Raw genomic sequence first — 26812 nt, forward strand, 5'->3', positions numbered from 1 at the left:
TCCCCCTCCCTTCTCCCCCTCCTCCCCACCTCTTCATCAGTTTAATGTGTGTCTTCTATCACTGTGAATGCTCCTGCTTCCACCAGGCACACACACCGCCAGCCGTCAGTGCACGCTTCCACCAGGCACACACACCACCAGCCGTCAGTGCACTCTTCCACCAGGCACACACACCACCAGCCGTCAGTGCACGTTTTCACCGGGCACACACACCACCAGCCGTCAGTGCACGCTTTCACCAGGCACACACACCACCAGCCGTCAGTGCACGCTTTCACCAGCCACACACACCACCAGCCGTCAGTGCACGCTTTCACCAGGCACACACACCACCAGCCGTCAGTGCAGCAGGCAGGCTCTTCTAAGAGTTTCTTGGTAAATATGTGTTTGATGTCTGGGAGGGAGTGGGTCGAGTTTCCTTAAACCATGCTGAGTATGCAGGTGCAGTGCATGAAGTCCTGTGTGAGTGAGTAATGCTGCCTGGGGCTCACTCACTCCACACTTGTAAATTGCGCCTGCACCAGGCTTTTTATCATTTGTAAAGTTTGGCGCATGCGCACAGCTAGGTAGCCCCCACACCCTATGGAATGACTGCTTCCTACAACCAGAATGGAAACAACATTCAGAGCAATGAAAACAAGTTCATTTGATGCAAAGAACTGTTAACAAAAACCATGTCCAGCTATTGTAGATCTGGCAACTTAAACAAAACACCAACAAAAAACAAACAAGCATTGGCATAGCCAATAGGAATCTATAAGTATTTAGTTATGCAGCAGAATATCCTCGGCGCAACAACAGCAACTGTTGCATGGCTAAACACTTATAAGGTCCCAAATGCGAGACCTATTGGCTATGCCAATGCTTGTTTGTCTACTTTCCGTGATTGAGGTAGTGATAAGGTGCTACTGTTTGTAGAAACAGGTAAGTCTTAAAGGATTTTTGTAAGGGTTTTGAGGGTAGGGGGAATATAGGGGGGGAAGTCTATAGGTTACTCCAGTATTGGAACTTTCATAAATTCACATGCTTGAATCATTCCCTGTCATCAAAATGGGGGTCCCACGTTACATTATAATTGCAATGCAAAGTTAAAAAAAGACTGGAAAGGCCCTAGGCCCTTTAGCTTTGAAACATGATATAGTAATTATCTCAGCGATAATATTGTAATCGATATTGTATGGATCAATATTTTTGACATACGTTTACTTGAAGGTTAATTTTTTTTTGTTTCCAATATTTGTGTTTTCGATATAAATTAAATTTTTTATTTTTAACAACAATATTTGTGGTTTTATTAGTTAAGTATAATGTTTTTGTTAACAATATTTATTTTCTGATCTTTTTGTCTTTCAACATTGTATGCATCGATATTATGTCTGTGAGCCCATTATTATTCTAAATTCCATTACAGATCTACACACTGCTCAAGATCTACGCAGGGTTCTAGATCTATAAGATGCTGAAAATCTCTGGATCACACCTATTAGTTTTGCTTTTTCTTGTCCCAAATTGTTCCGATGTTACTCTCTAACTTTTTCAGACTCCACTTGGGAGGGTTTCTCATTTAGATATTTTTCAACAAAGTTTTGGTGAAAGGCTCTAAGAAACATAACATTTCTATCCCAGCAGTCCAGCCAAAGACATTAGTTATCTTCTACACAACCATTGCTGCCCTTGGTTCCAGAACATCTGGAAACTGCAATGGAGTTGTTCCTAACTCCGTCATCAGTGAAGTCTGCTGCAACTTGTTTGGGGAATTAGCAGAACCTGTTGTGTAAGTTGCGACCTTGGCATGATTCTACAAGATCTGCTTTCCCTCCCATGGGTGACACGGATGAACTTGGTTCAATACAGCAGCAATGAATGTGCAAGACACGTTTTTTTTTGTAGCCCACCAATACACTTTTCAGTGTGCAATTGATGTAGAAGTATTGCTTTTGGGTTACTAATGGTCCCATAAAGGGATAGGATAGGATAGGATACACATTTATAAAGCGCACAAATGCAAACAGCGTCTTGGCGCTAGTGTAAGTGAGGGGGTATTACCTAGATGTCAAACTATGCCTGTGAGAACAGCAGAGTTTTTAAGATCTTCCTGAAAATTCGAACATTAGGCTGCAATCGAAAAGTAGGTGGCAGCTTATTCCATAATTTAGCTGCACGATGGGAGAATGTTTTTCCACCCCATCTAACTCTCCTGATTTTATCTACTTGCATGAGGCAGGTATTGCTAGATCTTAGTGTCCTAGCTGGAATATAGGGCCTGAAAAGTCTCTGCATATCCTTGGCCCCTCCCCCATAGAGCAGTTAATGGACAGTGCATGAGGCCTTGAACTCAACCCTTTGCTGTATGGGGAGCCAATGGAGGGCTCTAATTCCCTTTTATGTAGAGCTGCCTTTGGAAATATTTAGCAGCAACCTAGCAGCTGCATTTTGCAAGGACTGTAATTTGTTACTCTGGGCTTTATCAATCCCCAGAAGCAGCGCATTGCAGTAGTCTAATTTAGACAGCAGAAGGCCCACTACCACTGTCTTTTGCAGAGCCTGGCCAATGAAAGGGAAAATCTTTCTCAATTTTTTTATAAGAAAAAAACAGGAAGAGGTAAGACTATTTACCTGCGCTGAAAAATGTAGCTGACTATCAAAAATTATCCCCAGGTTTCTAACTTTAGGCACCGGCTTAGGGCACTCCCCTGCACTTGTTGGCCACCACACAAAGTTCCACAGAGATTGTCCTGGCCCAAATTCCATGACTTCCGTCTTGTCAGTATTAATGTTTAGGTAGGCTTGGTCCATCCAGGTCAGGATCTCCAAAAGGCATCCATGAAACCTGGCATCAGTATCCTCGGGTTGTTTGGCCAATGAGATGATTAGCTGGGAATCATCCGCGTAGGATACCATCGCAAAGCCGTATTTCCTAACAAGTCTCGCCAGGGGGGTGATGTACATATTAAAAAGCGTCAGCGAGAGCGCTGAACCCTGCGGGACGCCACAAGGGAGAGTGAAACCCTCTGATTGCATTCCCTCCCAAACCAGGAAGACCTGCTATAGGGCGATAGTTCTTAAGTTCCGAAGGATCCAAAGTGGATTTCTTCAGAATGGGTGTAATTATCGCTTTATTCCAGGCAGTGGGATACTTCCCTGACTCAAGCACCTGATTAATTAGAGGAGTTAATTAGCCAACGATTTTGTTAGCCCCTAAATGCATAATTCTAGGGGGACACGGGTCACTAGGTGAGCCTGATTTTATCGAACCTAGTATTTTCAGAATCTCCACATTCGTGGCAACAGGGAAACTGACTAGACTGGCCTGAACTGATTCTGCCTCAATATGTAGTTCCTCATCCATGTCTATGCGACTCTTCTGAAGGTCGTCATAGATAAGGTGAACTTTACTTTGGAAATGCGTGGCCAAGTTATTACACATCTCTTGATCTGGCTAAAATCTCTCATCTTGCTGGGGTTTGGATAGAGAAGTGGTCGCCTTGAACAACTCTTTAGCGGAGTTGCTAGCATTCTCAATCCTCTGCGTGTAAAACAGCTGTTTTGCCCTGGCAATAGCCTCTTTATACTGTATAAGGGCCTGATTGTATATCATTTTACTATCCTTATTGTAATTTTGCCTCCAAAGTCGTTCAGTTCTTCTGCAGCTGGCTTTCAGACCTTTCAGCTCTGAGTTATACCATGGCGCCGAGGGCTTGAGCCTCTTAACTGTCACCACTTTCTCTGGGGCCAAAGTATCTGCTGCTGCCAGAAGCCATTGATTAAAAGCTGCTACTGCACTATCATTGGTCTGACCCGCCCAACTCGGAGGTTGTCCTAGTGCAGATTCTAAATCATTTAATAGGCCCTTATTCCAACATCTGATTTTTGTTTTCGCTGCGGCATTCTGCGTATAGCACCCGTGCAGAGAGGTTTTAAAAGTAAAATGCACTGCTCTATGATCTGACCATGGAAGAGCAGTCACGTTGGTCACATTCAAATCATCATTATTATAGAAAATGCCATCCAATGTTTGGCCGCCTGATGGGTAGGTTCCATAGCCAGTTGATTGAAACCAAAGGCTGCCATGTTGTCTAATAATCTGCTGGTATCAGTATTGTTACCTAATTCAAGAAGGTAGTTAAAATCCCCAAGAATTAGCATAGAGTCAGAATCTGTACAGGATTCCATGTGTGTCATCAGGGCTTGTGAGAAAGCAGCTCTAGGCCCAGGTGGGCGGTAAATAAGAATTCCCTGGAGCTTCCAAAAGTTGTGCACCTTTATAGAGAAACGAAGTGCTTCTGCTGGTAGGTCAGTCACAGCTTCAATGTACACTTTTAAAAGGTCACGATATATAATTGCTACCCCCCCCCACCTTTATTAACCTCTCAGTCCTGGAACTTTACTGCATAACCCTGTGGATCGGGGCACTATGAAAACAGAAACACAATATCACACACACTGTAGAAGAATGATCACTTTAAAGTTAACATTATTTATAACAATAGGAACAATCTGTTTCTCAGTACATCTATAACAACTACACAGAATATTATGAAAACAGCAAGACATGTTATGAATAACGAGAATTAAATTAATCTTTCTAGCATTCTTAAATAGCATCTAAAATGACATCTAGGACTAACACTCTAACTTCTACTTCTATGCGCTGTACTTTGAGAGCATGGAAGGAAGAGCAACTTGCAGTCCAGAGTTTGTTAGGGAGAAGAGACTCACAGTATACCTTGTTGACAACAAAGGCTGTCTTTATCAGCGAAGGCGCAAATACAGTCTTCCCCGCGAAAGGCAAACACCCACGGCAGTAGCAGTCAGTTGGTCTTCCTCCGGGACTTCGCTTTATCAGCTTCAGGCAAGATGTAACATCTGCAAAATGTGAAGTGTGCTGGCAGCAGATGAGACCGTCTCTGGCAGGATCTGGGTTGATTATCTGGGCAGAGGGAGGGGGGGTTGCATGCCAAACGCGATGGTCGCTTAGGTGAAGAGCTCCGTTGAGCCGTAGGCCCCCAAAGCACTATCCATTGATCTATCCAGTCCCCGCAGGTCCGGAAAGACACCATACATAAGGTAGACCCACTGCACTCTGATTGAGTGGAGATTGGAATCGTGCGGGATCCCTGATCGGAGAAGAACAGAAATGAGCCGGCCTGTGAGGATGGCCCCGCTGAGAGTGACCTGCCCAAAGAATGCAGTATCCAGGACTCACGGGGGACTTAGGCGCATTGGTGGAAGTGTCAGCCGTATCCCCGACGTTGGCCGGATTGGGGCTGCACGGTGCACCCGGGCGAACAGCGGGGGCCTCCAGGTAGCATCGGTGAGCCTCACTGCTACCACGTGGGAACTATAACGTGACTGCGGACCTGCTGCGGTGGCCATATTGAAGTTAGGTCCACAAATCAGCAGGCCTTTGATAGCCCTGTAAAGACAGGAAGGAGGGCTACCTGAGACCGGGAGACATGAGGAAACGGTTGACTGCGGCGGGGGACCAGGGGACACCAAGGCACTCATCAGCAATACCAGGTGACCAGACTGCTATAGTGTGTAGTCCTGGGAGCAGCTGTACATGCACAGGAAGATTGAGGCCCGGTGAGCGGCAGCCTGAGGAGAGGGGGAAGAAGTAACAGGTATCTAGGGGCCATCAACAAAGTCCCAAAATAGGCTAAACTGGAGAATGAATGATTGGGAAGCCCTAGGAACGCATAGAAGCTGGTTGGAGCAAACCGGAGTAAATGAAAAACCAGCAAGTTAGGCACTACTGCTGTGGGATGGCAGAGGTTCTCGTCCATTCGGTTTGATATTCTGCAGGGGCCACATTAGTGTTGGTGTGGGCCATTGATGGTCAAAGTGGGGAAAGACTAAAGCAACTAGTGTAGAGATCTTCAGCAAACTGGTGATACAAGGCCAGACACTCATCACGCCCCACGGAGTGTGGCACCGGGTAGAGAAGTAGGGCATAGGGCATTCAGCCCTGATAATAGTGCAGAAGTGGAGGAATGGTGAAGCCTAAGGGGAATCTAATGCCACAGATTAACAAAATTGATAAATATGCGGTCCCCAGACCCCAGCAGGAAGAAGAGACAAGGCCCGCCAGTCCAGTGGCCTCAGCAGCCAAAGCAGAGACCTCACTGGGGGAAATAATGACGGCGATACAAACACTTCAATCCTCTCTGGAGCCCAAAATAGATTTGGTTACTATAGAGGTGGGGCTACTCAGAGCTGACCTTTAAAAGATGTCAGACATGGTGCGCACATCAGAGACCAATATTAGCGAGTTCTAGACCTCATCAAGGTCCTTAGTGGAACAGGTGCGAAAACTCACAAAGCAGCCAGAGGCCCTGGAGGCGAGGTTTGAAGACCAGGAAGGGAGGTCCAGGCAAAATAATCTACAGATGGTAGGGGTTCCTGAAGGGGCGGAAGCCCAATGCATTGATCTATTTGTAGAAGAAATAATCACAAAGCACCTGAAGCCGAAATGCTTATCAATGTTCTTTTCAGTGGACAGGGCCCACAGGGCTCCGGTCCCACCTCCGAGGCCGGGTGCCCTGCCGCGTACTATTATAGCCTGAATGTTGAACTTCAGAGTCCGAGACGTAATTCTGCAAACAACCCGAGCACAAGACGACCTTAAATATGAGAACTCCACTGTTCGCTTCTTCCCTGACTTTACCTACCAGGTCCAGAAACAAAGAAGCAGTTTTGAGGGGATCAAGAGAGCCCTTAGGGAAAAGGTCTTAAAATATATGATGTTATTTCCCGCCAAGCTCAAAGCCCTTGCAGAAGGAAAATCCTGGTTCTTTCAGTCCCAAACAGAGGCGTGGGACTGGTTAGAGGGTTGGCGCACACAGGATTCTCGACGCCTCCGGAGCAGAAGACATCCTAACCTCGCACAGCGCACAATAGAGAGACCTCAGCTGATGAAGCAGGTCGCAGAGGAGGAGACTAGTCCCAGATGGCCCTCTAACCCCGTATGGGGAGCAGTTGACACTAGAGACCCTGAAATCTATCAAGGGCAAGGGATGCAGGAAATCAATGGAACATCAGAAGTCAGGTGGTAAGGGGTATGTATGAAGCAAACTGGGTTTGGGAAGAGTAAGGGACACAGACACAATTAAGGGACACAGACACAATTCATGGGACTGGGGGATGCTTCGAGATCGATTTGAGTATCCTTCAGATTGCTAACCAATGGGGTGGGAAAGTGGGGAACTGGTTGAAATGGTCTGGGTAGAGCGATGTCTTTCATGGGGGTGGGGAAATACCTGTGGGCTGAGCAGGCTTGCGGAGGAGTTATACCAGGGAAGTCAACCTCCAAATATGTTTTTTTTGCTAGTTGGGGTGACAGGTGCTCTGCATTTGGGGTTGTGGGAAGTTCTAATCCCACAGCGCAGGGTGGCAGGGTGGGGGGAGTTAGGGGGTTCGTTTATTTGTTAGCATTCACAGATGCAGTTGCACAAGACTCAATTCTTCAGAGTGAGAGGTAAACCGAAGGTGACGATGAGCCCTGGCAAGTAATCAAAACTCTGAGCTGTATCAGGGGCATCACAGATCACATTCAAAAGATGGCAACTTACAAATAGCAAATGTTTAAAATCATATCCTGGAACGTAAATGGCTTGGGGTAAAAAATAAAGCGCACTCTAGTGCTTCAAATTTATCCGATGACAGACCAGACGTGCCCCTCCTACAGGAGACACACTTGCAAGGTCACAACTACAATGCGCTGGATAGGTGGGGCTACATGCTGGTGGTGCATGCCGAATACACATCAGGATCGCGTGGAGTAGGAATCCTTCTCAGTGCTGCCACATCGTACATCCCTAGGGAAACATGGCTAGATTTGTTACTCCAAATAGGGAGGTGGGATGGAAAAACTTTGAATTCGGGCTCTGTATTCCCCTCTCCGGGGGTACAGGGGATACCAGATCTGCCCTTGTGGCTCGGCTCCTAGAGATGCCACTAGGCTCGCTTATTCTGGGAGGGGATATGAATGATGTAGTCTCTTGCTCAGACGATTGATGGCCGGGACAGACAGATAAGCAAACAAGGACCCCCTGAGAAGTTTTGTGGAGGCACTGGGGTGGAATGACTTGTGGAGAGCCCATAACCAAACAGTATGCCAACACCCGGTGCTCCACACGATCCTCCACATGGGGGCCGGTAGACACCTAGTCATGTGGCACTACAAAGCCATCAGGGAACTGGCTAATGTCCCCCTGGATGCTCTACGCCAAACCTGGGAGGATGACATCGGTAGGGTATTACATGACACGGAATGGGCGCGCGCTTTGGAATACACGAAGAAAGTATCCAGGAATGCACGGTTTAAAAACATATATTTTAACATATTAGACCGAGCCTATCTCACCCCAGACAGGCTTCACCGGTACTACCCGGACGCCATTTAACTGCCCGCGCTGCCAACTACCAGAAGCGAATTTCCGACACATGTTCTGGGACTGTCCCTCTCTACGCCACTACTGGTCCACGATACATCGAACACTCCTTGCACTAGTTAGCCTACCACACATCGACTCTTGGAAAATGTGCGCACTGGGAATCTACAAACGTAAGAAATCTGAGAAAGTACATTGGCGCTTCACATCCCTTGCCCTCCTATTAGCCAAACGAGCCATCGCTATGCACTGGAGAGCTCCCTCGGGTCCCCCGGTGACGGCCTGGATCGGGGCGGTGAGCAAATGGGGGGCCTCAGAAGCAGATATGCTATGTGCAGAAGAGGTGCAGGGAATGCGTAAACACCCCATCTCCCTGGAATGGGCACAACTGCTCATACAATTTAAACAGGAGACAACCCCGGACGACACATCGGAGCCATCCCCCCGTCCTACACATGCTTCCCCGCAATGCCCTGATTCCCCCTCGCTGCCTGCCCGGCGCTGATGTCCCACCCCCCCCCGGCCCCCCAGCCATGACAGATTGCCCTCGTGCCTTCTCGGCGACGTGGCCCACCGCCCCTGGTCGGACGCCCCCCCCCCTTCCACCCCAGGATCCCTTGGGCTTCTGACCCCCCGGACCACATGCCCCTACGCCCTCGACCCACCAAGTTCATAGACCCCCAGTCAGCCCGCCGCGCGTTATCCCACCGCTCATACATCTAGGAAGAGTTTATCCCCATAGTTTCCACGTTTAGTTCTCAGTCGGTGGTTTGTCACCGACACGCACGTTTCTTTTTAACCACACTTGACACATTCGTGAAGGTTTGCATGGACACACACAGGGTCGACATTCCCACTTACCCCCTGCCCGCATGCTACCCTGGGACGACTCGGATGCATTCCTGTCTTGATGCCTTCAGGTTCCCGAGCTACACTCCCGAAAATCTTAAGGTGCAACTTGCTTCATCTTTCCATTTTTTGGGGCGGGCGAGCATATCCATTCTACAGTTAATTTATCATGGTGAATTTTGTGTGACCCTACATTCTGTGAAAACTTGCGTACATGATTGATGTATTCCCCCCCCTTTTTTGGGGGGCTTATACCTGTAAAACCTCAATAAAAATATTTTTAAAAAAACAAAACAGTATGCCAATACACATACATATCTGCACGACATGGTAGCTTCTCCTGAATCGATTATTTGTTCACCCTTGGGCAGGAGGTGGGGAGCTTCTGAGACACACATCACTTGGCGTGGGGCATCTCTGACCACTCACCGGTGGCCACCCGGTTTAAGGGACAGACAACTGAAAGAGTCTTGCCGCCCCTGCTGGTAGCCTGGCACTTGGCGGACAGGGAGTTTTTGGAGCAGCTTCAGGAGGGCACTGAGAAATACTTCTAGCAAAATGAGGGCTCAGTAGATTCCTGCTGCGTAGTCTGGGAGGCCTATAAGCTGTGACACGGGGGAGTTTCAGGCCCTAGCTGGGGTTAAGAAAAAGGAGGATAGAAACAGATGTCAGGCACTCGAACAAACAGTGTTGACCCTAAAAACTGAACTAGTACAGGGGGGTGAGCGGGGAAGGGACTCAACGCACCAGTTGTGCATGGCGCAGCGGGAGTTGGGAGATACAGCGGAGAATGCTGCAAGAGCCCATATCCTATCAATCCAGAGGAGGCTGTACGACGTCAGAGATAAGGCCACGAAGCTCATAGCTTGGCTTGACAAAAGGGACAGTGAAAGCGGCTGGGTAACCAAAATCATAGATAGCAAAGGGGTGGGGAGTCCATACCAGGGATAAAGACATAGCTGAGGTATTTGCAGACTTTTATGAGGAAGTATATGCCTTCAAAACTGGAAGGTCTGAGGCAGACTGTAAAGAACTCTTAAAAACAATGAACTTAAACATTCTGGCCAGGGATGACAGAGAGGCACTACACAGGGATTTAACAGTGGAATGAAAATAGTGGAGGCCCTCCAGGGACTTCAGTCTGGAAAGGCCCCTGGCCCGAATGGTTTTCCCATCGAGCTGTTCAAAAAGACAGCGACAAAGTTAGCGCCCCACCTTCTGAATATGTTACTGGAGGCAAGGGAGGCTGGGAGGCTACCAGATGACCAACGGACAGCCACTATAGTGGTAATCTCCAAAAAAGGTAAACCACAAACAGAGTGTGCCTAATATTGTCCTATATCCATGCTCAATGTGGAGCCTTAAGTCCTGGCCATAGTCCTTGCAACTCGATTAGCAGACGTGATACCATTGGTGATCCATCGGGATCAATCCGGCTTCATGCCGAAGCACTTGTTTGAATCTGAGGCGACTGTACAGGGTGCTTGACCTGACAAAGGCATATGGGGTAGACAAGGCAGTGATTCTCTCCCTCTATGCCCGGATGGCCTTCGATAGTGTGGAGTGGAACTATAGTTTTGAAGTGCTGCCCCGGCTGGTATTTGGCCCGAGCTTCTGTGCCTGGGTGCGCCGCAGGCCAGGGTGACGGTAAATGGTTGTGTCTCCCACATGTTTGAATTACGGAGGAGCATGCAGCAGGGTTGTCCGCTGTCTCCCATGATCTTTGCCCTGGCCCTGGAGCCCCTGGCGGCCTGGGTTCAAGGAGTTCCATTAATCCGGGGCATTAAGGTGAATGGTGACTGGGAGGAAAAGTTTTCACTCTATGCAGACAATATCCTATTTTATGTGACAAAGCCCGCTCCTCGATACCGAGACTTCTGCAAATCTTTGACCTCTTTGGGAGCTATGCTGGCTACCAAATTAACTGAGACAAGTCGATGATTTTCCTACTCTCCTCTGGCTCCCTGTCTTTACCACCCTGGTGCCCAGCCCCAGTGGCAGCAGACATGTTCAAATACCTAGGGATCTGTATCACTAGGGACAAGAAACTATTCATGGCTCTTAATGCTCTCCCCCAGATCATCCAGTTTCAGGCCGATGCAAGTCATTGGCGCACGCTGCCCCTCTTGCTGATGGGGCAAGCAGCCCTTTTTAAAATGATGACTCTCCAGCGTATACTTTACATTTTTCAGCATACCCCTTTCAAAATTCCTGAATCTTATTTCCGCAGAATCAACAGCATCCTGCGGTCCCTATTGTGGGACGGGGACAGACAGAATTTCCCTGGTAAAGCTGCTGCGGGGTGTATACGGCGGGGGCCTGTCGGTCCCGGATCTTCGAGCCTACTACTGGGCTTCCCAGTTGGCGGTGGTGAACGACTGGGTGTTTGGGGACCAGCAGGAACCAGCAAACAGGGTGGATCGTCTGCCCATGGGGAACAGGGGCTACCCGATGCTCCTGTATGGCAAGGTCAGAGAGAACTCACTCCAGCTCACACGCTGGCAGTGGTGAGGGCATGGAGAGCATCCAATAGATGCCTGGGCTGGGAAGGGAAGCTAACAGCAGAAACTCCATTGTGGGATAGTGACTGCCTAGGTGAGGTTAAAAAGCTGCTACAATACACAAAATGGCTTATGATAGGCATAGAGAAATTGGGTGACGTCTGGAGTGCAGGCACTCTTGTAGCGTTTGAGGTGTTGAAGGTGGAATACAAATTTGCACCGGTTAAATTATTCCAATACAGTCAGCTACAATGTGCTCTGAAATGCCACTTACTGGAGTAGGAACTCCTTCCAGACTACTCCCCAATGGAAGACAGACTGATACTAGACCCTAAGCCCTCCAAGGCAGTTTCTTTGACATACAGGAGGATCTTCAATAACATGCCGGACTGCCTCACCTCACTTAGACAGACTTGGATGGGTTGCTTGTGACCCCTAGATGGCGAAGAGTGGAGTGAGGCGTCGCAGATCCCAGGGGAATAGCTATTAGGGTCCGATTCCGCCTGGTACTGTTACTGACACTGCATAGAGCCTACCTCTTGAGGTCAAGGCTGTTTAAAATGGCTCGAGCAGATACGGGTGAGTGCCTCAGGGGATGTGGTGAGGTGAGCACGTTATTTCATACACCCTGGCCATGCCCCCGGGTCCAAAGCCATTGGACCGAACTAGTCGAGATAATGGGGAAGGTAGCGGGCGCACCAGTGCCACTCGAGCCTAAGTGGCTGCTGCTGGGAGTGCCACCGTAAGAGAAGTGGCCGAGACACGTAGAGATCTGTCTCAAAATGGCTGTGGGGGTGGCTAAACACAATCTAGCCAAGCTGTTTGGGCGGGCAGACCCCCTGAAATCAAAGACTGGAAGGAGGACCTAGACTGGTGGCCAGCTAGCCGAGCAGACAGTATACAGAGCCCGGGCTGCCCACATAAAATTGAAAAGGTATGGGGCGCATGGAAACAATATCAGGGCACTTTCAACTTAATAGGGGATGGAGAATGAGAGGCCACTACTGCACAATACATGGAGAGATAGGGCTCTGCGCCAGTGACATCGCTCTGGGGACTGGCCCAAGAGGCGGGGAAAGACTCATGAGGCGATGTACGGAAGGAAAGGCCCCATGCGAGTACCCTGTGATAGTAAATTGCTATGCTTTGGAAGGTTTGTGTGTTTAATCAACTGCTCAATAAAAAGAATATATTAAAAAAAAGAAAATCTGGGCAGACCTCTCCTGGTCAAGTGGCAGTCCTTGTTTACTAAATCTTATCAAAAAGTGGAATTTGTGACATAAGTTTAGGAATGTATGACATAGATTATGTGCATCAAGGTATGCGTTTCAGGCGTTTCCTTATGAACATATAAGGCAAAAAGGATATCAATTCAAACTATGCCATTAGGTCATGGGTTTAGTCATTTGTATTAGTAACTACTGAAAATGTACTCATGCTCTCCATCTTTCTTCAGCGCTCTTTGCTCAATGACAGTTCCTGTCTGGTGCTTGCAGCTCAGAGGGATAATGCTGTGTCTTGCTTTCATTCCCTAATGGACAGGTAAGCTGAAACACATTTTTAAATAAGTTCATAGTTGCATGTTCAATTCCCATAATGGCATCAGGTGCCTAGGGGAGCTTTGATGATGAAATGATTATTGCTCTTGCTGCATACACCATCCTTTTCGATAAGTTTGCTGACTTCAATCAATTAATTTGTCTTTATTCAATCACTTAAAAAGTAGATCATAAACGATTACATATACATAAATATAAAAACAACATTGACAATAAAAACTAAAATGTTTAGTTGGTACAACTCTATTAAAACAAATGCAGTTGCTTTCTTAAAGCTGCTGTTCGATCACGAGTTTCAATAAACATGGTTTGATATGTTTTGCACTATTTCTGCCTAGTTTTGCACATTGCTATTTGCACAAGTAGTTGCTCCTTTGCACATATCTTAGCCATCGACTCCGCATTGATTTTAATTGTTGTGAATTTCATTTTAGGCCTTGTATATTTTCTGAAATTATCATTTTTGCCTAATATGTGAACTTGATGTAATGTACAATGATGGTTAATTATGTCATCTTTTATTAGCTTTTAAATGATTGATTTACTGTGTTTTATGGATGATTGTTGTGTTTTACATGTACTTTTATGGATGTTTTCTAAATCCGAATAAAGATCTTTGACTTGACTTGACTATTAAAACAAAAAGCATAAAAAACCAATAAAATCAATTCATGCACACAATATTTGCCACCAAATCAGAAGACAGAAAAAGAGTTAATATCAATAGGTACGAATAAACTGTCCAAAAATAAAACCAAGTGAAAAGATCATAGCATTACGCAAACGTACAGCCCATTTTAAAAAGAGACCCTCAGCCTAGCAGACATCTGAACAATTAAGTAGTTTCAGATATAACAAGGCTGCTCTATTCTTGGTAAAATTGAACTTCCGAATGGGAGACATATAAAAAACGTTTAGTAAAAGATTGATTAAATTGGCAGAAAAAAATAAAGTGCAACAAAGTCTAGGGAGAAACCTCATCACATAGGCAAGAGCATAGGCTAGAGTCCTATATTGTCCCTGTGGAAAACAAAGTATGAACCTAATAGATCCCAGCCTAAACTGGGTCAATAAAATCTGCTTCATGTGCCCAGGACCATGTCCAAGTAAGGCTATACCCCCAGCACACCACACAGTATTCTCTCGTGGAAGGCATCAAGATTTCTTTACCCTCCCTCAGTGCACTCCTATACAATACTCGCTGAGCCACCTTTTGTCCTTCTTGCTAAGTTGTGTTGGGTTCTCAAGGATGAGGGGCAATCAAGGGCTGTGGTACAGTCTTTGATATATTTAAGCCAAGTTATTCTGTTTAAAGAGTGACAAGAGAGGATATATATATATATATATATATATATATATATATATATATATATATATATATATATATATATATATTTATATTCACTGAAAAAACCATAGGTTATAGACCATATATAGTTAGGAATTAGCATTTACAAAACCTTGAAAATTCACTGAAAAAACCATAGGTTATAGACCATATATAGTTAGGAATTAGCATTTAAAAAACCTTATTTTACTCACACAAAACCATTGAAATTCCATATATAGTTAGTTGCACTAACTATATATTGCGCACCCGCAATCCACTGCTGATCATGTCACATATTACATCATTCATGACATGGTCAGTGACATCACTGATGACATCACTGATGACATCTCAAATGACATCACTGATGACATCACTGATGACAACATCCAGTGACTATGTTTCTGTAAAGTTAAAATATGTCTTACATATTGAAGAATGAGTGGATGTATAAGTGTCTGGACGAAGGATTTAGTAGGTGCATGACTGAATGTATGAGTGAGTGATTAAATGTGTCTCACTGAGTGCATGGGTTAGTGACTAAACTGTCTTAATTTGTGCATCATTATGTCTGTTGTTCTGTAAACTGCTGCATGTGTTGATCAGTAGCTATATGAGTAACTATATGGGTTATTGATTGATTGCCCAAGTATTTGCATGGGAGACTGAGTGTGTGTGTGGCTGGATGGGAGGTGTGTGACTCTGTACAGATCAATGTGTACTTGTATCAATGATTGTATAAGAGAGTAAGTATGTGTTAGTATATGGTTGAAAACGTAAGGTGCTCTATGTTTAACTGTATAGAGTAGAAAATGGAAGTGTGATTGATTCTTTACAGGACTGACTAGGTGTGTGAGTAACTCCATGGATGAGTGGCAGAGTGTGAGTGTCTGTATAGGTGTATGAGTGCATATGATTGTGTTGTAAACATGAGTGATTGTATGTATGAATGATTGTATGGGTGAATGAGTGAATGTGTGTGTAGACGTAGGAATCAGTGAGTACGTATGTAGTAACTAGTATTGGTGTGTCAATGGTTTCAAAAATTATACTCTGTTTTTAACACTGGGTGAAACAGAGGTTATATTAAAATGTGAAGAGATGCATTGTATTGTCACATGAATAATATCATCAGTGATGTGGTCATTGATGTCAAATGAGATGTCATCAGTGATGTCATCAGTGATGTCATTTGAGATGTCATCAGTGATGTCATCAGTGATGTCACTGACCATGTCATGAATGATGTAATATGTGACATGATCAGCAGTGGATTGCGGGTGCGCAATATATAGTTAGTGCAACTAACTATATATGGAATTTCAATGGTTTTGTGTGAGTAAAATAAGGTTTTTTAAATGCTAATTCCTAACTATATATGGTCTATAACCTATGGTTTTTTCAGTGAATTTTCAAGGTTTTGTAAATGCTAATTCCTAACTATATATGGTCTATAACCTATGGTTTTTTCAGTGAATTTCAATGGTTTTTTAATAGCAAATATCATAAGCTGTCGAATGTCAAGTACGTGGTAAGTGAAAACATTTTCGTGTTTATGCACACTGATCTGCTTTGAATGGTGCCCCCCCCCCTCATTTCTATTAGGAGTACTCTCTCTTTGCAGATAGTGAAAGGTAGTTAACGCAGGCCTTTGCCCCCGTTGTAATCCGTCGTGCCTGCTTCTCTCTCCATTTGATTGATTGTTATCCAAGTATTTACTGTTTTAGAATTAGTTCTCTTTGGTTCATTCTCTATTTACAAACAAACACAGAGTCGCAATACTCTGTTTAGTCTTTGCAGATAACGAAAAATCGTGTAAAAAAAAGAAAAGGAATCGAGCAAAATCAGTAGGCCACTAATGGGATCTCTTTTTGACCTCGCTAAAATAGAAACATTAGGAACAACCCCTCATGACAAATACAAAACTAGTGAGATGAACTGAACTCCACACAATGATGGCTGCAAAACAGCTCGGCTCCGCCACCCACCCCGCCCAAAATAACGATAAAGAGCGGCTGCCATGATTGGTTGCGGAATGGCCACGACGGAGCTACGAAATGATGCTGCTCTCATGCTAACCCCAGCTTCAGTCTGAAACATCCAGAAACACTGTAGACTACCAATTCGATCAGTTCCGGTAGCGCCCCAATGTAACCCGGTAGAGAAGAACTAGCCCTCCCCTCTTTGACTGATGGTTCTTGTTGCCTGTCCCTTCTGTTGTCATTTAACAGAACTATTTAGCCTGCTGAAAGGGGTTGTGTTCCGACCGCTGGTTGGTGGAGACATTTTGACTATATTCTGGACCTGCGTTGTCGCGTAATGCGTCATATGACGCGCCGCGTTAGCGCATCCGGAAGTCATCCGGGGCGCGCAGCGCGTAACGTAAGCATAACAAGTCATGTGACTTGTTAATAAAACTTTTCATTGGTTCATTTTACTTTTCTTATTGTAATGATGAAAGGCTTGGTCATATGACCTAAAAATTACGCTTTTCATTACTTCCGAACATTATTTTTTCTTAAATATATGTTATAATGTTCCAGACTAATGTACTTTCCCGGAAATTTTACAACTGTCCTGCAAGTAAAATATATTCTTTTTTCGAGAAAAAGAGCGTTTCTTCGTCCCATGATGGAGCCGTTGAGCAAAAGAGGGTCGACCTGCTGTCTTAGTCGCCGATACGCCTGAATATGAGATTCTTATCGATCACTTTATGTTGCAGGAATAGAAAACACAACAGCCCTTGACCATTTATCTTTACTGCGTTCCTTCGTATTATACCTTTTACCCTTCATGTAATTGGTCTGCTTTATTTCACTTGCCTTTTAATGATTCTAAAACAGTGACTATTATTACAAACTTTACCAATGTATATACTACTACCATGTTTTCTTTTAAAAACCTTTATTGTGAAAATTTCATTATACAAATACGAGCCTATAACCACGTGGGCCGGCCACGGAGCAAACTGTAATCGTATGTGATGAGTAGACATTTACACTGTAGAGGAACGTAACGGGCGGGCCATTAGGTTGCAAGAACTAAGGTGTCTAACAGTTACGGAATCGGTGGACGTACATTTTATAATTAAAATACGACAGGGCCAGTTACAATAAAATTATCTAGATATACATTTGCGGGCAAGTACCATGGGTGACGTTAATTCGAACTTTCAACAGTACAGTAATCAATAACACATCAGAACTTAATATCAATAGGGATGTCGAAATATTCAATCAATTCTCGTCCCCGCCCGCCATGTGCTTCAAAACTGCATACGTATCTCGTGATTTCAAGGTTCTGCAACCAGTACACAACAAGGAGTTACGAGTCCCATTTATTCCGGCGCCATTTTGGGCGAGGACGGGCAGGTCCAGGATATAGTCAAAATGTCTCTACCAACCATCGACTATGATGATGTTCATATGCTGTATTTATTAGAGTAACACTCATCTGTCCACATGAAATTAATTTGCCACAATCTAAACATGTCATTTTAATCTTTCCAAAGTTCTTCTAAAAATTTGGGACCGTTTCCCTTGCCTCTGAAGCTCTCAGTGCCACTTCTTTGATGAATGTACTAGCAGGTCAGGGGTTCTCCTCCAAATCTCTCTTTTATGCAGCACTATAATTAATTGGTGCCACCTCTCCATATGACGATGCATGGTATAGTTACCACAACTATATTTTTTTTCGGTTCCTCTGGAGAGTTCATCGTGGCAGATGAAGCGTGTAACGTACCGGGCATTTACCTTTTTTTGCATGTACAGGAAAGGAAAAAAAAATCGAGCGTCCGAGTTCTAAGGTGTCCCAGGGCCATTTTAGTGGAGGACATGATACAGCGATAATGCCCTGGATAAGGACACTTCCTTCGGGCACCCCACGCCGTCTTTCGGCGCAGCATTGTAGGATGGCCACACCAGTGCGGCAACTTGCTAGACACCACCTCGGTGCCATCCGGATCTCGGCGCCCCACTGCAGATGAACTACCTCCACATGGAGAAGCGGGAGAGGCTCGTTTGCGCCGCCTCCCCCCCCCCCTTCGGGCACCCCACGCCGACTTTCGGCGCAGCATTGTAGGATGGCCACACCAGTGCGGCAACTTGCTGGACACCACCTCGGTGCCAACCGAATCTCAGCGCCTTGTGTTGTCTTCCATTCCGAAAATATTGTTGGCAGCATTTTGAAAGGAAAGACAAACAGCCGTTTGTGGCCCTCACTACACCGTTCTCCTAGTGAGTCTCACATTGTTACATTTAGGAAGAATGTTGAAGAGTAGTATGTTGAAAATCTGAAGCCATTGTTATACAAACTCTCAACCAGCCTTGGATGGAAAAATCCTGAAGAATGTACAAACTGAAAACCAGTTTTTCTCTGTATAGCATCAGCAGCAACGCTTGAGTCAGCTTTGTGTGAAGCCGCCATTTTGATTCAATCAATAGCGTCCCCCTGCACACATTCAGGGACCTGGTCGTGTCTTCAGGTCAAACGGATTGTGGGACAAGATGCACAAAGGAAAAGGAAAAAAGTTCCGCCGGACCCCGGGAGGTGGCCGCCTATGTCATGGGCGATCTTAGGCCACACCAGGGCAATAGTGAAGCTGCAGCAGGTGCAAATAAGCTTCAGACAGTGTTACAAGCGCTGCTCAGAACTCTCAACTATGACACCACCTCGGTGCCATCCGGATCTTGGCGCCTTGTGCTGGTTCCGGCCTATTCACACATCGGTCCGCTACTGACGCCACCTCACAGGCCAACGGGGCACCCCACGCCGACTTTCGGCGCAGCATTGTAGGATGGCCACACCAGTGCGGCAAATTGCTGGACACCACCTCGGTGCCATCCAGATCTCGGCGCGTTGTGCTGCCTTCGGCCTATTCGCCACAAGTGCGCACGCAACTCAGCTGCATAGCGAGTGAAACACCAAGGGGCGCCCCACTGCAGCCGAGGAACCTCCATCTTGGGGGCGACGCACAGCATCACATTGCTTTCCAATGCAGTCAGATCCTCAAACAGCCCCCACTGACTGACGCGAACTCACAGGCCAACGGGGCGCCCCACGCCGACTTTCGGCGCAGCATTGTAGGATGGCCACACCAGTGCGGCAAGTTGCTGGACACCACCTCGGTGCCATCCGGATCTTGGCGCGTTGTGCTGCCTTTGGCCCCATTCGCACATCAGTCCGCTACTGACGCCATCTCACAGGCTAATGGGGCGCCCCACGCCGACTTTCAGCATTGTAGGATGACCACACCAGTACAGCAACTTGCTAGACATCACCTCGGTGCCATCCGGATCTCGGCGCCCCACTGCAGATGAAGTGCCTCTCAACTATGAAACCACCACTGTGACATCCGGATCTTGGCGCGTTGTGCTGCCTTCGGCCTATTCGCACATCGGTCCGCTACTGACGCCATCTCACAGGCTAATGGGGCGACCCACGCCGAGTTTCAGCATTGTAGGATGACCACACCAGTGCAGCAACTTGCTAGACATCACCTCGGTGCCATCCGAATCTTGGCATCTCAATGCCTAGTGGTATCTTCCATACAGAAAATATTGTTACGCTACCTTTGGCCCCATTCGCACATCAGTCCGCAACTTAGACATCACCTCGGTGCCATCCGGATCTTGGCATCTCAGCGCCTTGTGGTGTCAGTCAGAAAATATTGTTGCGCTGCCTTTGGCCCCATTCGCACATCAGTCCGCTACTGACACCATCTCACAGGCCAACAGGGCGCCCCACGCCGACTTTCAGCATTGTAGGATGGCCACACCAGTGCGGCAACTTACTAGACACCACCTCGGTGCCATCCGGATCTTGGCGCGTTGTGCTGCCTTCGGCCTATTCGCACATCGGTCCGCTACTGACGCAAACTCACAGGCCAACGGGGCGCCCCACGCCGACTTTCAACATTGTAGGATGGCCACACCAGTGCTGCAACTTGCTGGACACCACCTCGGTGCCATCCGGATCTTGGCGCGCTGTGTTGCCTTCGGCCTATTCGCACATCGGTCCGCTACTGACGCCGCCTCACGTGCCAACGTATTTTCTCCGCATTTTATACCCTATGCCGCATAACAGGTCATGTGACTTGTTTATAAAACTTTTCATTGGTTCATTTTACTTTTGGTTTCCTAATGATGGAAGGCTTGATCATATGACCTAAAAACAACACTTTTCATTGGATGAAAACTTTTTTTTTTCCAAACGATGAAAGCCCCACCTTGTTTCTGGATGTTTCAGACTGAAGCTGGCGTCAGCATGAGAGCACCACCATCTCGTAGCTCCGTCGTAGTCATTCCGCGAGCAATCATGGCAGCCGCTCCCCACCAGAAGCCTGCAGGAGTCGGGGCCCCCAAAACTTTTGATGAATTCTCAAGGCGGAGGGGACGCTTTCGAGAATGGGGTCCAAGACCTAGCAGACAAGCGTCCGATTTCCAAGGTGTCCCAGGGCCATTTCAGTGGACCAGGCCCAAAAAGGAAAGAGCCTGCCGCCATTTTGAGAGTCCTGTGACAGCCGCCTATCGCTGCACCGCAAGAGTGGGCGCAACTCAGCTGAATTGCGGCTTTTGACACAGTGGACCAAAAACGGACGGAATGGCAACTGAAACGGTAAAGGGGCGCCCCACTACAACAGATGACACTCCACCTGGAGAGGCCCGTTCACGCCGCCTCCCCCGGGGCGCCCCACGCCGTTATTCGGAGCAGCATTGTAGGATACCAAAACCAGTGCGGCAACTTACTGGACATCACCTTGGTGCCATCGTTCTGCTGCCTTGGAACTATTCGCACAACAGTTTGCTACTGAAGACCCACCCCCCGCGACGCCCCACGCCGTTATTTGCTGGGTGGCAACTTACTAGACATCACTTTCGTGTCATCTAGATTTCAGCGCGTTCTGCTGCCTTGGAACTATTCGCACAACAGTTTGCTACTGATGACCCGCCCCACGCCGGAAATCTGGACGTTGTGCTGCGTTGGGACTATTCGCACAGCCGACCGCTACTTCGTTGTTTTTCCCTAAAAATGTTTATATGTTATTACTATTTTTGTTTTCTTGTATATATTTATAAATTATTAAAGTTTTATAATCTTACTACTTTGTCGGAGTGCTATATATTTTTAATGTGACACATAATTGTAAAAACTTTCATGTACAAAGAGTCATCCCTGGAATCTTCCGCTTCACGCTCGGTCCCCTCCCCAATCACAATACAGGATGGTTTTCAGATAATAGCAACGCTTCTGCTGTGACGGATCTCATCGAGTGTGGGCCTTGATCTACTATAACTCCTTTGAAGAGGGGTGAATCTTTACAGCTGTGGCCATAAACTACATCTGCAGGGCTAGCTGATACCCTAGGACCAGCCTGGACAATCGGACACAGAGGAAAAGGAGTGTCAGAGGGTGCAGTAGTGAATAGGGCGAAAGGGAGGTGTCGGGCGGGCACAGGGTGTGATTCTCAGGAAAGAGCAGCGCAGATGGGGGGAGGTTTATTACCCATGCATAAGACAGAGAGCGGGGGTGACCACTGCCTGGGGGAGATGCTTGCGAGGGTGGGGAGCCATGCTAAGGATCGACAGCGTGCACAGAGTGGGTCTGGTCAAGGCATCTAAAATGGCTGCCGTGCACGACAAAAGTGTGGCATTTGAAAAAAGACAAGATGGCGCAGACAATGTTTTTCAACACTTCCTGATTTCCTTCGAATCGAACGTTAACAGACGTTGGGGCATATTACCAAAGTTAAGCGATATTTATCCCTAACGATGCATTGCAAAGATTTTTTTACCGTCAGAAATTATCGCAGATAAACCTTGCTATTATCAAAGTTTATCGCAAATACGATAAAAACCGACCGCAATGCATTAATATCGCTGAAAACTCAGCGATATTCATGCATTACCGAGCTAATCCTCTTAGCCATGTTATCTACCTCCCATAGGATAACATGGCTAAGAACTGCTCAGGGCAGCTGTTACTTTTTGGAGATATTCGCGCTTATCTCGAATATTTCCAAAAGTTGATAATAGGAGATAGCGATGTTAGCGACTGTTTCCAGTCGCTAACATCTTGGCATGCCCACTTTGCATGTCATTAGTGATAAATATCACTCACATGCAAAGTGGGGCCCAAGATGGTCGCTATCTCCTACTAGCCGTCGCTAACTGGTGTTAGCAACAGCTAGGTAATACAGATATAATTTTATCTCCGCGAAGCGGAGCGCTGTTACAGATATATATCTTGTTTTTGAACGTTAATTTCTCAAAATGCACTGAAGCACATATATTGAGACCTAGCAAAGGCACATCGGGCTACCAGTCCCTAATATTTTACCAAGTTTCGTGCAAATCCATTCAGCCGTTCGATTATTATTATTATTTATTTTTTTTGCCCCGCGGGGCCCTTTTAAAACCTCCACATCAAACCTAGGGGATCAGCGAGGATCTACTATGCCCCCTTATGGTCATTTGCCCCTTCGCTTTGGCCTCCTCTTGTCTCTCGATCCTACCGAGAGACAAGATGGCGGCCGCTACGGACTGTTTGGAATGTTTACAGACACCGGAGAGCCAATCAGCTTCGCTTCGCAAAGCTCCGTAACGCGAAAAGTACGCGAAGCGGTGCGCTGTTACAGATATATATCTTTTTTTGAACGTTAATTTCTCAAAATCCACTGAAGCACATATATTGAGACCTAGCAAAGGCACATCGGGCTACCAGTCCCTACAATTTTGCCAAGTTTCGTGCAAATCCATTCAGCCGTAAGATTATTATTATAATTTTGTTTTTTTGCCCCGCGGGGCCCTTTTAAAACCTCCACATCAAACCTAGGGGGTCAGCGAGGATCTACTATTCCCCCTTATGGTCATTTGCCCCTTCGCTTTGGCCTCCTCTTGTCTCTCGATCCTACCGAGAGACAAGATGGCGGCCACTACGGACTGTTTGCGGCCACTACGGACTGTTTGGAATGTTGACAGACGCCGGAGAACCAATCAGCTTCGCTTCACAAAGCTCCGTTGCGCGAAAAGTACGCGTCCTAGGCCGCTGCCCGGTCCGCGCTTACAGATATATATCTTTTTTTAAACGTTAATTTCTCAAAATCCACTGGAGCACATATATTGAGACCTACAAAAGGCACATCGGGCTACCAGTCCCTACAATTTTGCCAAGTTTCGTGCAAATCCATTCAGCCGTTCGGGCTAAAAGTGAGGCCAACCGCCCTATGGAAATTAACATGGGAAAAACGCGTTTTGGGACCCCCCTTTTTTCTCGGCCCCCCCTTGACGAACCCCCCCCAAATTTTCAAAGGCTGCTCAGAAACAAAATGTGCCATTTTCCTGAAAATTTCAGCCAATTCCGTCCACAAACGGCAAAGTTATTAGACATAGAATTTTCAAAAATCCCATAGAGAAAAAATCCTAACTATATATACCTACTGGCGACCGCCAGTAGGTAATATATATATATTCACTGAAAAAACCATAGGTTTCAGGCCTTATATAGTTAGGAATTAGCATTTAAAAAAACCTTTAAAATTCACTCAAAAAACTATAAGTTTTAGGGGTGTTATAGTTAGCTGGACATTTCACTCATACAAAACCATTGAAATTGCTCCTATATAGTTAGTTGTACTAACTATATTTCGCGCACCCGCAATCCACTGCTGATGATGTCATATATTACATCATTCATGACATGGTCAGTGACATACGGAAATCACAAGAGATTCCTAATGTGGTAGTGAGCTGTCAAAAGGAGAGAATTTATCCTTTTGTTAAAAACCCCTCACTCACCAACCTAGTGGTGACATGCTTCATCATCGGGGTCCACCCTGGTGGCCTAGCGTCACCAGGGTGTGCTACAACACCTGAATTACAGTGGAGCAGGTTGTGCGTGTAGGTGCAGAAAAGTGTGTTAAAAATTGTCCTGGTTTAACTTAGAGGGAGAATAAATTTTATTAACAAGCAACTGGACAATATTAAAAAATTGTGAGGCGAGACACTGTGAGGGTATATTAAGGCCAAAAGTATCTCTTATGTGTATACTGGTCTACATGTTTCAACCGTGAAAGGGATATACCAGGTTTTCATCAGGACCGCTATAACAGGGAGCTGGACGGTATGTGCCCCCTAACAGGCACACCCAATCCTAGTTCACTGTAACCAGATTAGCAAAAATCGCTAAATGGTATAGGGCCTCTAACCACAATGGGTGAGCCAGTAAAAAATGAACCTGTTGGAGGAAAAGAAGAGACATACATAAATCAGACGTAAAATTGTTTTACATGCCTGTTACGTTGTGCAGTATCGTGTCTTTTTTTATTTTTTTATCTTCATGCTCACTGCCACTCGTATAAGGAAAGTATTGTGAGTGTCCATGTGAAATTATCACGTTGTGATAGAACTATAACACGCATACTTATCAATTCGTGCGTGCTAGGTGGGTGCACAAACGCTACATTTAGTTTATTTTATACACTCTTGCGTACTGGTTGTGTCTCCAGGGTGATGTGGTATCACACTCGCGTTTTGCCATTATTGTGGTCGCGAGAAGTAGGGGGTTTAAAAGTGCATAGGTTATCTCATATCGTACATTCAACAAACACGGACTTACTGACATGGAACATGAAAGACAGACACACATCATATGCGATTTCTGGGCTTACTCTGATTCCAGTGTTTAGTTCATTGGAGGGCGGGAGGGGGTATCTCCACTGTTTGTAACGTATTCTGTGGGAAATACGAAGTTGATTTAAACGGAGGTTCGATTGCAACCCATGTACGCCGCGTGATGCGGTGGGCGAATCGGTAGCGTGGTGATCATGGATCCTGTAGGGTAAAAGGTTTCTACTTACAGTTATCTGGAGGTGGGACTGCCGAACACCTATGTGCACCATCCGCCGCCCTGCTACGAAGCCGCCGTGTCTCCTGGTCGTCTAAGTAGCGAGTAGGCTTCCGGGTGGGGCGGGGACGGTCACATGACTGTTGCTAGGGTAACCGTTGTGTTGCTTGGACTACGGAAGCCGAGTACGGCCCAAACAGTTTGGAAGGCGAATCAGGTAATGTTCGTGGAATGCCTAAACATCAAAAATTAATATCAAATTCAAACGGGTCATTTCTCCATGTATATGCAGTAGACCCTGAAGGAGCTGCTAGACAGGTTAGGCTCTTCTGTGGCCTCGAAGCACGTGACACTTGTAGAATGCCTCTACATCAATCATTACTATCTAGTTCACATGGGTCATTTTTCATATACATATTTCGCGGATTTCGACGGTATTTTGAAGGTATTTAGTATCACGACAGTGCTGCTGGACAGGGTGGGCTCTTCTGTAGCCGTTAAGTACATGAAGCTAGTTGGGCTACCTTGGAAGGTTCTATACAGTTGTTAGGTCATTCCAGTAAAATGTGTAGGTGTGGATCCTACTCCAGGATGGTTTTCATATTTACAATCTTGGTTGGGTACATTGATGTTGATTGTCAGCAGGTAACTTCTTGCAAAAGTGTAAAATAGCGCCGATCAGTCTAAGGAGGCGCTGAGCTGAGCTGACTTGTCTTGTCACATAATGAAAACGTTGGTTATTGGAATTTTTAGACTGTTCATTTAAGGGCCGTGGCCCATGGTATATTGTCATTAAGACCTATTTTATGTGTCGGAAGCCTATAGATCCATCTTTGCTCTTTCTCATATAGGCGATTCTGTGAATTGGGACCTTGTGGCACTTGTTCTATGACTGTCCAGTTCATGTCGTTTGGTGTGTGGTGCGCTGTCAAGAAATGATCAGTGAGCTTTGTAATGTTCTTTTTGCAACGTATCGTACTCCGATGTTCGTTATTTTACACTTTTGCAAGAAGTTACCTGCTGACAATCAACATCAATGTACCCAACCAAGATTGTAAATATGAAAACCATCCTGGAGTAGGATCCACACCTACACATTTTACTGGAATGACCTAACAACTGTATAAAACCTTCCAAGGTAGCCCAACTAGCTTCATGTACTTAACGGCTACAGAAGAGCCCACCCTGTCCAGCAGCACTGTCGTGATGCTAAATACCTTCAAAATACCGTCGAAATCCGCGAAATATGTATATGAAAAATGACCCATGTGAACTAGATAGTAATGATTGATGTAGATGCATTCTACAAGTGTCACGTGCTTCGAGGCCACAGAAGAG

The 26812-nt window shown here is 46.0% G+C and overlaps 1 protein-coding gene across 2 annotated transcripts in view; it reads left to right on the forward strand.

Moving 5' to 3' along the window:
* Positions 1–26812, forward strand: part of DNAAF8 (dynein axonemal assembly factor 8) — a 1081381-nt gene that overhangs the window by 897059 nt on the left and 157510 nt on the right. For both annotated transcript variants that reach the window (XM_078663036.1, XM_078663037.1), the window contains one exon: positions 13200–13285. In XM_078663036.1, the coding sequence (XP_078519162.1) occupies positions 13200–13285 (86 nt within the window). The remainder of the gene's footprint in view (positions 1–13199; positions 13286–26812) is intronic.

The sequence above is a fragment of the Lissotriton helveticus genome, chromosome 10, assembly GCF_964261635.1.
Source record: "Lissotriton helveticus chromosome 10, aLisHel1.1, whole genome shotgun sequence".
NCBI lineage: Eukaryota > Metazoa > Chordata > Amphibia > Caudata > Salamandridae > Lissotriton > Lissotriton helveticus.